The 13,455-nt window shown below is 41.7% G+C and overlaps 1 protein-coding gene across 4 annotated transcripts; it reads left to right on the top strand.

The window, feature by feature from the left end:
* The first annotated feature begins 289 nt into the window (after nucleotides 1-289).
* LOC125525900 lies at nucleotides 290-5,682 on the top strand. Of its 4 annotated transcripts, none has more exons than XR_007291471.1 (7): nucleotides 290-3,181; nucleotides 3,258-3,410; nucleotides 3,471-3,716; nucleotides 3,790-3,854; nucleotides 3,926-4,376; nucleotides 4,879-5,156; nucleotides 5,238-5,682. XR_007291471.1 is itself a non-coding variant. In XM_048690908.1 (6 exons), exons 1-4 carry the CDS (start codon nucleotides 3,228-3,230, stop codon nucleotides 4,242-4,244), a joined length of 666 nt encoding a protein of 221 aa, XP_048546865.1. In that variant the 5' UTR covers nucleotides 290-3,227; the 3' UTR covers nucleotides 4,245-4,376; nucleotides 4,879-5,156; nucleotides 5,238-5,682. The 4 variants fall into 4 exon arrangements, 1 of the variants encoding a protein (XP_048546865.1); XR_007291470.1 differs by having other exon boundaries at nucleotides 290-3,410; nucleotides 3,471-3,506; nucleotides 3,627-3,716; XR_007291469.1 differs by having other exon boundaries at nucleotides 290-3,410.
* The last annotated feature ends 7,773 nt before the right edge of the window (nucleotides 5,683-13,455 follow it).

Raw genomic sequence — 13,455 nt, 5'->3', positions numbered from 1 at the left:
GAGATCCAATTATCATGAACCAATTGCTAGTGAGTTTTGTGCACTAGACTATCTTTATGAAGTTTTGCTTGAAATTCGTGAATCTGAAAATTGTGATGAAGTACTTTATGAAGTGATTCACGATAGATCTTTGCATAAAAAGAATGATTGCAATGATGTCACTATAAATTGTATTAATGTCAATTGTGCTAATAATATGCAAAACCCTAAGCTTGGGGATGCTAGTTTTGCTATGTCCACTACTTGTTGCAATGATCATGATTGGGGTGATTCTTCTTATGATCTTGGAAATGAAATTATTCCCCATGATGAATATGAGATTGATAATAATGAAATAATATTAAAATTGGGTTTGGAAGAGTGTCAACTTTAGATCCCACATATTTGGAGTATGTTCAAATTTTATGAAGTTTTCGATAAAAGTGGGTTCAGAGAGGTCGTGACTTTATTTTATGATAATCCCACTATTTTGGAAGAGTGTCAACTTTGCAGGCATGTGGATCATGTTGAGAATATGCTATGTGATAGCTATATTGTTGAATTTTCTTATGATCCGACATGTAATTATTATGAGAGAAGAAAATAAGGTTGTAGAAATTTTCATGTTACTAAATTACCTCTCTTCATGTTGAAATTGCTATCGTCTCTTTCTTGTTCCTTGCATATACTAGGTTTTTCTTGCCTTGATAATTTGTTTTCTTACAAGTTTTATGATGCTCCCTTTGTGTTTAAATTATTATCTTTCATATGAGCATCATTTGAAATCTCAATGCCTAGCTAAAAAGGATTTAAAGAAAAGCGCTTGTTGGGAGACAACCTGTCATGGAATTGTCATGGCAGATGTCCTAGTGAAAGGACTTACTCGTGGAGCCATCGCAACTAGGAAGCTTAAAGGGGTTAGTCGGGACAAAGGACACGAGAGGTTTATACTGGTTTGGCCCCTTGCGGTGAAGGTAAAGCCTAGTCTAGTTGATGAGGTATTGCTAGGTTTCATTGAGCAAGGAGCGAATCCGCTAGCTTGGCTCTCGATCTGTTGTTTCTTACCCTAAGCCACCGCCGGGTCGTCCCCTATATACACGGATTGACGCCCTGCGGCCTACAGAGTGTCCTGCGGCCGGCTCATACAATGTGTCCGGCTCGGTGACATCTCTTACATGCCTTACTTTACAAGACTTATTCATACATGGCGGTTTATACTTATGGGACTTAAGCCGCCTCTGGGCTTGGGCCTATTATAAGCCTTATCATAAACCGTCACCTTGTACACTCTTTGGGCTTCACTTAAGTAACCCGCCATTGTGGTAGACCCGGCCCCTCCTGGGCGAGTCATATCTGGTAGTCATATCCCCAACATTAGGCACCGAGTTGATTTGAACTTTGTTCATGTCAATCTTCAACACTTAGAAGAAATCCATCTTCCACTGCTTGTAAAAGCTTTATAAACCGCCATGACGTCACCTTCAGAAAATTTGGGAACCCGCCACGATGTCATCTTAACGGATCCTTATCTTAAATGCTTTCCGGAAATTGAGGCGTCTAATTAGCTGGATAATCATCATTTTAGCCTTCCTCGTTTTTCGCTCCTGCCTGTTCACCCATCTCCTTATAAATAGGCACGACTGGTCTTCCTCATTATTCTTCTTCCTTCTCTCGCCATCCCTCTGTCGCTCGAGCTCCGCCACTACTGCAGCGCTCACCGTCGTCCTCGACCTTGGCCGCTGCATCAACCTAAGCTTGTCCCAAGAACGGCGGCAACCCTCCGTAGTAAAACTGCATCCGTAAGTTCTTACCCTTCCGCACCTTACATCCGCATTAGGGTTTGCAAGTTCTTCTATGTTCTTCGCCGTTCATCACAGATTCTTCGTAGTTTCTCCACCGCATCCTCTTTTGATCTAAAATAAGTATAGAACTAATGCGGTAGGTGTTTCGCATCCATTTGAGATGCTAGTAGGTCCCCTTTTCTTACATAAAAGCCTCCTTAGGACTGATGAACTGCTGTGCACTGTTTTTTAGGTCTACATTTATTTTCCTTTTTTGAACAGCCTTGATCCAAAATAATAGCAACAGCCTGTGAAACATGTTCATCTCAGTACTTAGCCAATTTTTTGTCGCTGGCTACCTTTGAATACCTTTAGTCATGGCAGCTTATCCTGCCGGCTCATTTTTTCTTCATGTATCATTAGCCCTTACATAAGTTGCCATTACGCATCTGTATTGCAGAGATTAACCTGTGATTCCACCATTTAACTTAAATCGACAAATGACTTCCTTTTTAGCTTGTCCTCTCACCTTGCCGCCAAAGACGGCGACAATTTGCACCTGGGTCCCTTCCACCGTTACTGACGCCACTCTGAAGGACTTTGTTAACATTGGGTTTTTACCGGAGAAGAGCACTATGTCTTATCGCGCCCCTGACCCGGCCGAAGAAAAACCTCAACCTAAGGATGGTGAAGTCATCGTCTTTACTGATCATATGAACCGGGGGTTTTCACCGCCCGGCTTAAAATTATTCAGAGATGTTCTGCACTTTTTCAAGCTCCATCCCCAAGATCTTGGACCCAATTCCATATCAAATATCTATAATTTCTAGGTTCTCTGTGAGGTTTATCTTCAAGAAGAACCTACTTTTGAACTCTTCAGACTGTATTTCTATTTGAACCGCCAGAATGAATACACCAATGGCCCCAGCTTGGGACATGCTGGAATTTCGATTCAGCGTAGACAGGGTGCTGTCTTTCCCTTGGTAGTCTTACCAAGCCATCCCAAGGATTGGAACCAAACATGGTTTTGCAAATACACGTCGCCAGCTGACGAAAAACCAATGCCGGGTTATCGCGCGGAGCGCCTTGATGCTAAGTTTTCACTCCCTGACAAGCTTACTGCCGCTGAACATAAGAAGCTCATCCCAACCACCAAAAGGGTGCAAGCCTTGCTGGGAAACAGCTTAACTAGTGTTGACTTGATCCTCTGTTGGATCACATGGTGGATCATCCCTCTGAGCCACCGGTATGACTTAATGTATAATTACACCGGAGGAGCAGACGATCCATTGCATTATAGATCTCTACGTCTGACTGAAGAAGCCATCGTCGAAATGTCAACTACCCTTCTAAACAACAAATAGGAATACTGCAGTAAAGTAGGATTAAACCCATTCTGCAAACTTAACCCGGCACCAGAGGTAAATCCCCTTGATTCCTTTTTTTCTTTAATAGTTAAGCGCTTGCATGATGTTTCAACCTGTTATTTGCCTACAGGCAAAATCTGACTTTTGGAAGGCCAAATATGATCATAAAGCTGCTAAGAAGGCTAGAGCCGCCGCCATGGCCGCGAAGAAGACAACCCGAAAATCTAAGAAGAAACAAACTGCTTCTGATATGTTCAAGTTGGCTGATGTTACTGAGTCGGAGGTAGCCCTTGAGTCTCTTGGCCTACTTTTTAACAACCTTATTGACACTGATCATTGTCAGGATGACACGGGGTCTAGCTATGCAGTAGAGGAAGAGGTAACTATTTCCTCCAACTCAGAACCTTTGCCAAGACAGAAACCTCAACTGGTAACCCGGAAAGTAAGGTTTTCACACCCTTTAGCTTATTTGGATCCTCATTTTCTTTTGAAAAAATAGCAACACGAGAACCACCGTCACACCCGGACCAGTGATGACAATGAACTGCCCTCCGGCTAACCAAAAACTCCTTGGAAACGCCAGAATGAGGTTTCTTTTGACTTTTGCTTTTATCAATGAATCTATTTCCTTGCTATTTTAAACTGTGATTTCACTTTTGTAGGAGGTCTCTCGATCTTTTGGTTATTCCTGTCAAACTCAATTTACGGCTTTCAAGACTGCCCCTGGGTAAGGATAATTATCCTTCTTCTGCACCTTTATGTCCATATAATTATACTGACTCATCAAATTCCTCTTAGTGGTCAAGCAAAACCCAAGAAAGCCAAGGTGATCAAACCGACTGAAAACCTGGAAACCGCTGAACCGGCACTGCCAACTCCTACCCCAGGACAACCTGAAGCACCAGAAGACCCTGCTGTCCATGTTCAAATAGATCCTCCTGAGCCGTCTGTTGATGAAACTATTCTCAACCCATCCACTGTTGAACCGTCAAGCTCAACTAACCTGCCGACGACTTATAAAAGTGATGTTTTCATCACTGGTAGTAGATTTGTTGAAACGGGAAATCCGACGGTACTGGCCAGACACTCGGCCAAGCAAGAGGGTTTGGAAAAGTAGAAAGTTCGCTTCGACATCTCTCACTATGCTCACCTGAGCACTAGTGATGTGCTATCTGGCTATCTTAGTCACGTGCATTCTAGCTGTGACTCTGAAATTGAGATGGTGAAACAGCTGCAATTGAAATATGAGGTATGATCTCCAGCTTTCCTTAACTTATATGCTCTACCAGCCCTCCAAGTCTCCTGATTATGATAAACTTGAATGATCTGTAGGCTTGTGATATATGTTGACGTTTTGACCTAGATTTTTCCAAGTCCGGTTTAGAATGTTTAACCGGAGTTATCTGATTAACATAATTTCACCTATAGTCCCCAAGGGCCGGCTTAATTCATCATGAATGAGTCGGTACTTAACTTCATAGCTGTCTTGAATCAGTCCAAACTAATATTATTATCCGGCTTAAGGGGAATAAACTTTCTGAATATCGTGCATTAGCCCCCAAGTGCCAAGCGTTGTTACTTGTAAAACACTTGGGACTTTAATCATAGAAGAGTCATTTATACATTTAAAAATTGCTTTGGCAGACATTAGCCCCTAAGTGTCAAGTGGTGTTGCGTTGCAAAGCACTTGGGACTTTAATCATTATGACCTTTATTGGAATAAATTTTGACATACTTGTGCATGTCTGTAGACCGCCATAACTAAATTGGATTCTGAACTGACGGATGCCAAAACCCGGTTGGCGGCTCAAGAGACTGAGATAAAGAATACTGACTCCAAACTCCAGTTGAGCCTATCTGAAGTAGAGAAACTGAAGAGCAGTTTTGATGTAGAGAAAAAAATCCTGGGCCGATGAAAAAACCTTGCTGATACAGCATGCTGAGACAGCCGAGGCATCTCTCAAGGAGGTTACCGCGGAACTCACCGGTTTAAAGAACCGTGTGTCTCAGATGGTCTCTGCAATCTTCAGTGAGTCATTGCATTATGTACTTCAACTCTATTTTTGCCACATATATAAGCCGTCTGCTTAACCTTTTAAACTACTCATAGGTCCACGGAGCAGCAATCTGAGCCAAAATAGCTTGATAAAGCTCAAGGCGGTTTACACCCTGGTGGAGCAACTGTACACTGGAGCTCAACCGGCGCTTGCCATTATCTCCCCAGCCAACCAAGGACCAAACCTCTTGAGTGATGTCTTGAAGAAGTTATCTATCTTACCTGCCAGATTCCAAGAGGTCAAGCGGTCTTGTGCAAGAGCGGGAGCCCTAACTACTCTAAGCCGCTCCAAAGCCTGGGTGCCGGAGCTAGACCCGGCAGATGTAGCCAAGGGGTATCCCAGCCTTAAGGAAGACGGGACCCCGTTTGATCAAGATGATTTTTCTGCTTGTGTGAGGGGAAATCGTCCTCATGCTACTATCCTTGGCGATGAGACCAATATAGATAAGTATCAGCCGAGTTTTAATGTTGAGAATAAAAAGATGGTGACTCCTTCGTATAAAGTGACAAATCTAATCCCGCTGGCTCGCCAAAACACCTTTGCCCCAGAAATTAACCCGTCTAGTCTAATTGACGATGAAGCTGAGTTCGTTGCTCTTCATGGCTTCGATTTGTCCCATCCTAGTTTCCAAACAATGGAGGAAGATGAACCGGCGAGGGAGGAGTCGTGACCATCCAAATAATCCGGCTAAGATTTAATGAACTGGCCTTGGCTTAACATCTTCTTAGGAGAAAAAACAGTTTTAACCTTTTGGGCTCCCAATGCCTTGTAATAGGATAGCTTAAAACTGCATGTTCTACCTTGTTGACGCTCCAAATTGGCAGTCATAAAATTAGCATAGGTTATATCAAGAACAATTCAAACTTATGATTGGAAGTCCCCTTGGAATGTCTCTCTTCGAGAAGATCAAGATGGATATCAAGATAGTCTAAAACGGAGCTCGGACTCAAAAGTTATGACAAGTTCAGAGATGCTCATGTTGACACCAGAGTAAAGAAAGGCATAAAACTCAATCAAGATGGCCTCTGGTGGAATCTGTTTCAACATGAAAGTTGTGCGTCTCGTCGAAACGATTGATTTTGATATAAAAATCGTGTTAATCCGAGTTCATATGCAACCTGTGGAGGCAAAACAAGGTCAGAAACAGAAGCTGCAGAGTCATTTCGGACAAACCGAGTTGATTGACTCGGTGAGACCGAGTTGATCCGAAAAATTACAGAAAGTTACAGAAAGTTTGCAACGTTCACTCGGTGAGACCGAAAAAAACTAATCGGTGAGACCGAGATTGATCCGGAAATTGCCAAAGATTCCTGTCCGAGTTAGGTTAGGGTTTTTGATGTTTTGGACGGAATTTTTAGTCCTTTTCTTGTACGGGAAGTCCAGCCGCCTCTTATATATGTTGGGGGTGATGGCCGATTGAAACAACACACAATCGAACAAATCTATCTACATCTTTTACCTTTACTTTTCCTTCTCCCTTGTTCTTCTTCTTCCTCGTTCTTCGTTCGTTCTTCTTCACTGTAGGGCGGCGAACCTCGAGGCCCTAGGGGCGATCAGGTCGACCTAGGGCAGCCCATAGCCGCTACGCGCCCTGACGGGGTCCCTCCCGGGCATGTGGGGTTTCGGGTCCTCAAAAGCGCCCGCCGGATTGTCTTGCGTACCGCGCTTCCGGCAGGTCTCCTTCGACGTGAGCTGCGGTGCATCACCCCCGGCGTCGAGGGTACACGGTGACGTGTTCGTGTGCGAACACACTTTTTGGCGACTCCGCTGGGGACGAAGCTTTGAATGGTCTCCAGCCCGTTCTTGCTACGAAGAGATCGTCATCAAGTTGCTGCAATCTACAAAGGTAATATGAATACTCAATTCCCCTTTGTAGATGCAAATAATCCATATGTTGTTGCTGAATCACCTAATGAGCATAATGTATCGGCTAGCCCTAGTTTTATCAATCATGCATCTAATTATGCGCAAGGGCCGATGCAAAGCAATCTTCATGCTTCAAATTCTTATGATTTTAGCAACGTACAACATATGTATCCAAACTCTCATGCATCGGCAACCCCACAATTCCATATGCCGATGAACAACATGATGGGTTTGGTTAATCAATTTGAAACACCTCATGTTAAAATTTCCAATAGCATACAAGAAAGTGTTTCACCTTTTCATTCATCGGCAACTAATTTGCAATATGTGAATACAACCTGCTGATGGATGGGAGAATCGGCCATGCTACTACTAGCTATTCGGCCAATTACTCTCAACCGTCATATGCTACACCCCATCTCAGTAATTTTTCAGCACCATACACAACTGTAGATGTTCATAATTCGGCTTCACACCTTCCTGGTCATAGCCGAATAAATGTAAATTTTACAGGAGAGGTTGTGCCCAATATTGTAGAAGATGAGGTAGTAGTGGCTACATTCAAGAGTTTAGCCCAAAATAAGAGGATTAGTGCTCTTTGCCTTGAACAACATGAAAAGGGGCTATTTCCTGATTATGTCGCAATAAAAGCTAGAGTTTTGCAAGAAGATGAATCTTTGCCAATTTATAAGATTGGCGAGCAAAAATATGGTTTCACAACAATGCATATGCCTTCACCTAGTACTACATCATATTATACAGCCCCTACACAATTGCAAAGTTTCGGCAACACCCATGTGCCATTGCCGAAAGAATCTAAAAGCATTGGGGGGCAATCGTATCCGAAGTGGGCTGAAATTGAGAGAAAGATTAAAGCCAATTTTGCCGCTCGCCGCCAGAAACAAAAAGAAACAGAATTGGCTCAAGTGAAAGAAGCATTGCCAATTGGTAGAAGCAATGTAAAGAAAGATGATTCAGAACATGAAAGTGCTCCGATTAAAAGAGCCGAATCTAGAAGTATATATTTCGAATCCATCAAATGCAAAGAGGCAAGCATTATTGAGAAAGGGCATGGCAAGCCTAGCAAAGCGACCATACTTGATTTTTCCAAAGTTAATGGAACCTACTTCCTGCCCTATGAGTTTCGTGCCAGAGAAATTGATGAACTTCAAGGACAAGAACAAGTAGCCGAACAAAGTTTGGCCGACAAAATTTTTCAATGTAATGATGCACGGAATCAAGAAAAAGATGATGAAGAGGCGTTGGGGAGCCATCCAAAGGCGGAGCAAGATATTGTTCAAGTCACACCACCATCGTGCTCTCCCAACATATTTGAAGAGGTATGTTTAGCAAGTAATTTACCTATTTTCACATTTGGTCAGGACTTTATTGTTGATGAATCTGTTAGAAAAATCCTCATAAGTAATTTTGAAAGACCAATGAAGAAGGGTAATTTACTTGCTAGCAATAAAGTTGTTATTGAGCATATCGGTCAACCCATTACGCCATTTATAAAGACCGGTAGTGACTTATTATTACAGCCAAAGCTTTCCCCGTTGCTTTATCTAAAGTCCATATCTATTTGGGTAGCTTTGCTTATTTCATACTTGGCTTGCACTTGGTCTCAATGGAGACATGTGTGTTCTAACTATTTTTGTTTTAGAAATTTAAAGCCGAGATTAAATTCTGTTGAGAAAATCGATGCTAGTATAATATCTTACCCAAAGACATCGGAGATAGAGTGCAAAACACAATGCATAGCCGAATGGTGTGATGCAAAATCTGAACCATTCGTTTGCTTAATTCCAAAGCCGTTCTCACAGCAAGATCGGCTAGAAAACAAGAAGTATACCTTCAATTCAAGCATGTGTGATCAAATATTTGATTTGTTGCTGAAAAATAATTACATTAAAATTCTTGATCACCATGTTAAGCCATCAACCCAAGGACGAATGTATTGTAAGTTCCATGATTCGTCCAAGCATAATTTTGAGGATTGCAACATGTTTCGTCAAATAGTTAAATCGGCCATTGAAAAAGGACGATTGAAGTTTGTTGAAACACCAAGAGATGACCAGTCTATTCCGATTGGTCCCGATGGCAAAAAGTTTTTGCATCGGCTGCTTCAAGCCGATCCATTTAAAGAGAAGGTAAAAACTGCAGGTGATGGGATCAAGCTTTCAAGTAAAGAAATTATTGAAGAGCATAATGAACATAATCTTGAGGGTGAGAATTCCATCGAAGCTACAATGGAGACGCCAAGGACTGGGGGGTAGCAAGCAAATCCAACGATCGATGAAAGCAAACCAAAAGAAAACAAAGGCCGAAATAAGTGCAGGTGTAAAAGATCAAAAATCACCTTCGCTGAACTATTGGCGAAATATCAAAAGAAGAGTGAAGAAAAGAATGCTTATCGGCCCAATCAGGCAAAGAAACCAAGATCACCCCCAAGGCGCAAATATGAGGATCGGTATTGGCAAAGTGAGAATTTTAATGCAACATATTTATATCCTTATTTTGGGCCGCCAATGCCAATGCCGTGGATGCCTCCCTATGCTCATATAGATCCATATCCATCATGGGACAGGTATGATACAAGGGCACATTCTCCATCTTATTTTAGATCATCTCACCAATATTATGCAGCTCCGAGAAGATCAATATCTGAACAATCACATCTTAAAGACCGTTTCAATCATAAGGAATCGGTCCAGAGCTCAAGGATGAAGAAAGAGGTGGTCAAGCAAGTCTACCGCGTGAAAAGAGATGGTCGTAAGTGTGCTACTGCAGATTTGATCTCAAATAATAAAGAGCCAATTAAAGTGTTGACATTGGCTACAAAAGGCAATGAGACGAAGCAACCAATTATTGAGAGTCAAAGTGCCAAATCTGAAGAAAAAAAGTTGAGAGTGCACAAGGTCAAGAAGGAATTGCCATTGGTCAAAACAGAATCACAGCCGAGATGCCCACTCGGCTTATCGTATTGGAAAAAGAGGGAATTATACAAACTTAGTGCACAAGAACTTGAAGAAAGGAACATGGCATGGGTTCCCAAAGGAAGTGCTCAAAATAAGAATTATGTGCAAGCCTCCATTACAAGGAGTGCGGCAAAAGTGAAGAAGGAAAAGAGTAAAAACTATGAAGGACCAAGCCAAAGGTTTCAACATCTTTGGTCTACACATTATCCATATTCTTCAACTATACCGTTAACGCCTACGCCATGGAATTCGTCATCGGGTATGATTGGTAACCCTCGATGGGCTTATTTTAATCCATGGATGCAATATAATTTCTTACGTCATGAGAGGGTATTACCAAGTCACTATACATTTGATTAGCTACAAGTTTGTTGCTGATCCAAAGGGCCGAAATACTTGATTTGTCATTTCATTTGTTTATTTCGGCTATATGTGCTTTGAATGAAGTTTACATGGTAATGGCCGATATTTATCTATCGTCCTAAGAGTATGTCAATGCATGGTCGGTGTAGTATTCTAACATCGTCCTTAGTTTGATTGGAGAGCGAGACAAGGTATACATTTATTGAGAAACTATGTCGATGCTTATATTATGCTTGCACAAAATTGAGACATTATTTAGTGCGGAATGCTTGTATAGTAGCTTGTCAAACCGATGTCATTAAATACATGTTGCATAGGCCAATTCTTAGTGGTAGAATTGGCAAGTGGGCTTATGCTTTGATTGAATATGATTTGGCTTATGAATCTCTAAAATCCATGAAAGGCCAAATCATTGCTAAATTTATTGTTGAACATCGGATTGATGACAAGTATGACATTGATATAAACCTTGTCTCATTAGTACCGTGGAGATTATATTTTGATGGTTCAGTTTGTAGCAATGGCCAAGGTGTTGGTATTGTTTACATATCTCCTCATGGTGCTGTTTTTGAAGCCTCATGCCGCTTGGAATATTTTTGCACAAACAATCAAGCCGAATATGAAGCATTATTATTCGGCCTAGAGATGTTACTTGATATAGGTGTTACATACATTGAGGCTTATGGTGATTCGTTACTAGTGGTGCAGCAAATATCCAAAGTCTTTCAGTGTTTGGACGAATCACTTAATGTTTATCTTGATAAATGTCTAGATATAATCTCTACTTTGGATTGTTTTAGCATTGCACATATATCTAGACATGACAACTGGAAAGCAAATGAGTTGGCACAACAAGCATCTGGATACCATGTTGATCATGGCATGTTTCATATTTCTCAAAGTCTGATGTCTTGTCTTACCAGTATAGAAGAGGCCGAACCAGAACCCACTGATTCGGTCATTAAAAAAAATCTAGTGCAGGTGACAATTCCGACTGGAGGAAGCCCATTGTTGCTTACTTACGTAATCCGAGTGAAAGGGTGGACAGGGCTGTTCAGCGTATGGCTTTTAAATATACTATGAGGGATGATGATCTTTATCGCCGAACAGTTGATGATGTTATCTTAAAGTGCTTGGATGAGGGCCAAGCAAGAGTTGCTATGGGAGAGGTACATGAAGGCATTTGTGGTACTCACCAGTCGGCTCCCAAGATGAAATGGTTATTACGACGTGCTGGGTTTTATTGGCCGACCATGATTAATGATTGCTTCAGATATTATAAAGGGTGCGAAGCTTGTCAAAAATTTGGTGATATTCAGTTGGCTCCTGCTGCTATGTTACATCCCATTATCAAGCCGTGGCCTTTTAGAGGATGGGGTTTAGACTTTATTGGACAAATTCATCCGTCTTCCTCAAAGGGGCATTGGTTCGTATTGGTGGCAACCGATTATTTCACTAAATGGTCTGAAGCAGTACCTCTCAAGAACATGACACATACGGAGGTGATAAAATTCATAACCGAGCACATTATTCATAGATTCGGCATTCCTCAAACATTGACTACAGATCAAGGCTCCTCTTTCATGTCACACCAAGTTAGAGAATTTTCCGAATCTTATAACATAAAATTGCTCAATTCATCTCCATATTATGCCCAAGCCAATGGACAAGCTGAGTCTAGCAATAAAATTTTAATCAAGCTCATCAAGAAGAAGGTTGAGGATAATCCAAGGAGATGGCATGACTTGTTGTCTGAGGCATTATGGGCACATAGAATCTCAAGGCATGGTGCTACGAAAGTGACTCCATATGAGCTAGTATATGGTCAGGAGGCTGTTTTACCAGTGGAAGTAAATTTGAATGCTTTGAGAATAGCCAAACAAAATGATTTATCGGCAATAGACTTCTATAACTTGATGATGGACAACATTGATGAGGTTGCTGATAAACGTTTGGCTTCTTTGAATGCCATAGAGAGAGATAAGTTGAGGGTGGCAAGGGCTTACAATAAGAAAGTCAAGTTGAAGAATTTTCAAGTTGGCGATCTCGTCTGGAAAGTGATTCTACCGATTGGTTCAAGAGATAGAAAATTCGGGAAGTGGTCTCCAAGTTGGGAAGGTCCTTTTAGGATTACAAGAGTTGTTCCCGGAAATTCATATTTGGTGGAATCAATACAGGGGGCATTGTTACCTCGAGCCCTCAATGGAAAATATTTGAAGAAGTACCACCCGAGTGTGTGGCAGGAAGCCTAAGTAGGCAACGGCCGATATACGATTATCGCCCTTAGCACAAACATGGCCGATAAATAATTATCGCCCTGAGAAAAATAAATGGCCGATGGAGTGTTGGCATCGTCCTTAGAACGAACACTATGCATATTATTTTTCGGCGTGCAAGCTTTGCCGAAAAACAGGGGGGCATGTGTTGACGCTCAAAATTGGCACAGTCATAAAATTAGCATAGGTTATATCAAGAACAATTCAAACTTATGATTGGAAGTCACCTTGGAATGTCTCTCTTCGAGAAGATCAAGATGGATATCAAGATAGTCTAAAACGGAGCTCGGACTCAAAAGTTATGACAAGTTCAGAGATGCTCATGTTGACACCAGAGTAAAGAAAGGCATAAAACTCAATCAAGATGGCCTCTGGTGGAATCTGTTTCAACATGAAAGTTGTGCGTCTCGTCGAAACGATTGATTTTGATATAAAAATCGTCTTAATCCGAGTTCGTATGCAACCTGTGGAGGCAAAACAAGGTCAGAAACAGAAGCTGCAGAGTCATTTCGGACCAACCGAGTTGATTGACTCGGTGAGACCGAGTTGATCCGAAAAATTACAGAAAGTTACAGAAAGTTTGCAACGTTCACTCGGTGTGACCAAAAAAAACTAATCGGTGAGACCGAGATTGATCCGGAAATTGCCAAAGATTCCTGTCCGAGTTAGGTTAGGGTTTTTGATGTTTTGGACGGAATTTTTAGTCCTTTTCTTGTACGGGAAGTCCAGCCGCCTCTTATATATGTTGGGGGTGATGGCCGATTGAAACAACACACAATCGAACAAAT

The sequence above is a fragment of the Triticum urartu genome, chromosome 7 (assembly GCF_003073215.2).
Source record: "Triticum urartu cultivar G1812 chromosome 7, Tu2.1, whole genome shotgun sequence".
NCBI lineage: Eukaryota > Viridiplantae > Streptophyta > Magnoliopsida > Poales > Poaceae > Triticum > Triticum urartu.
This window is presented reverse-complemented; position numbering and strand designations above follow the sequence as displayed.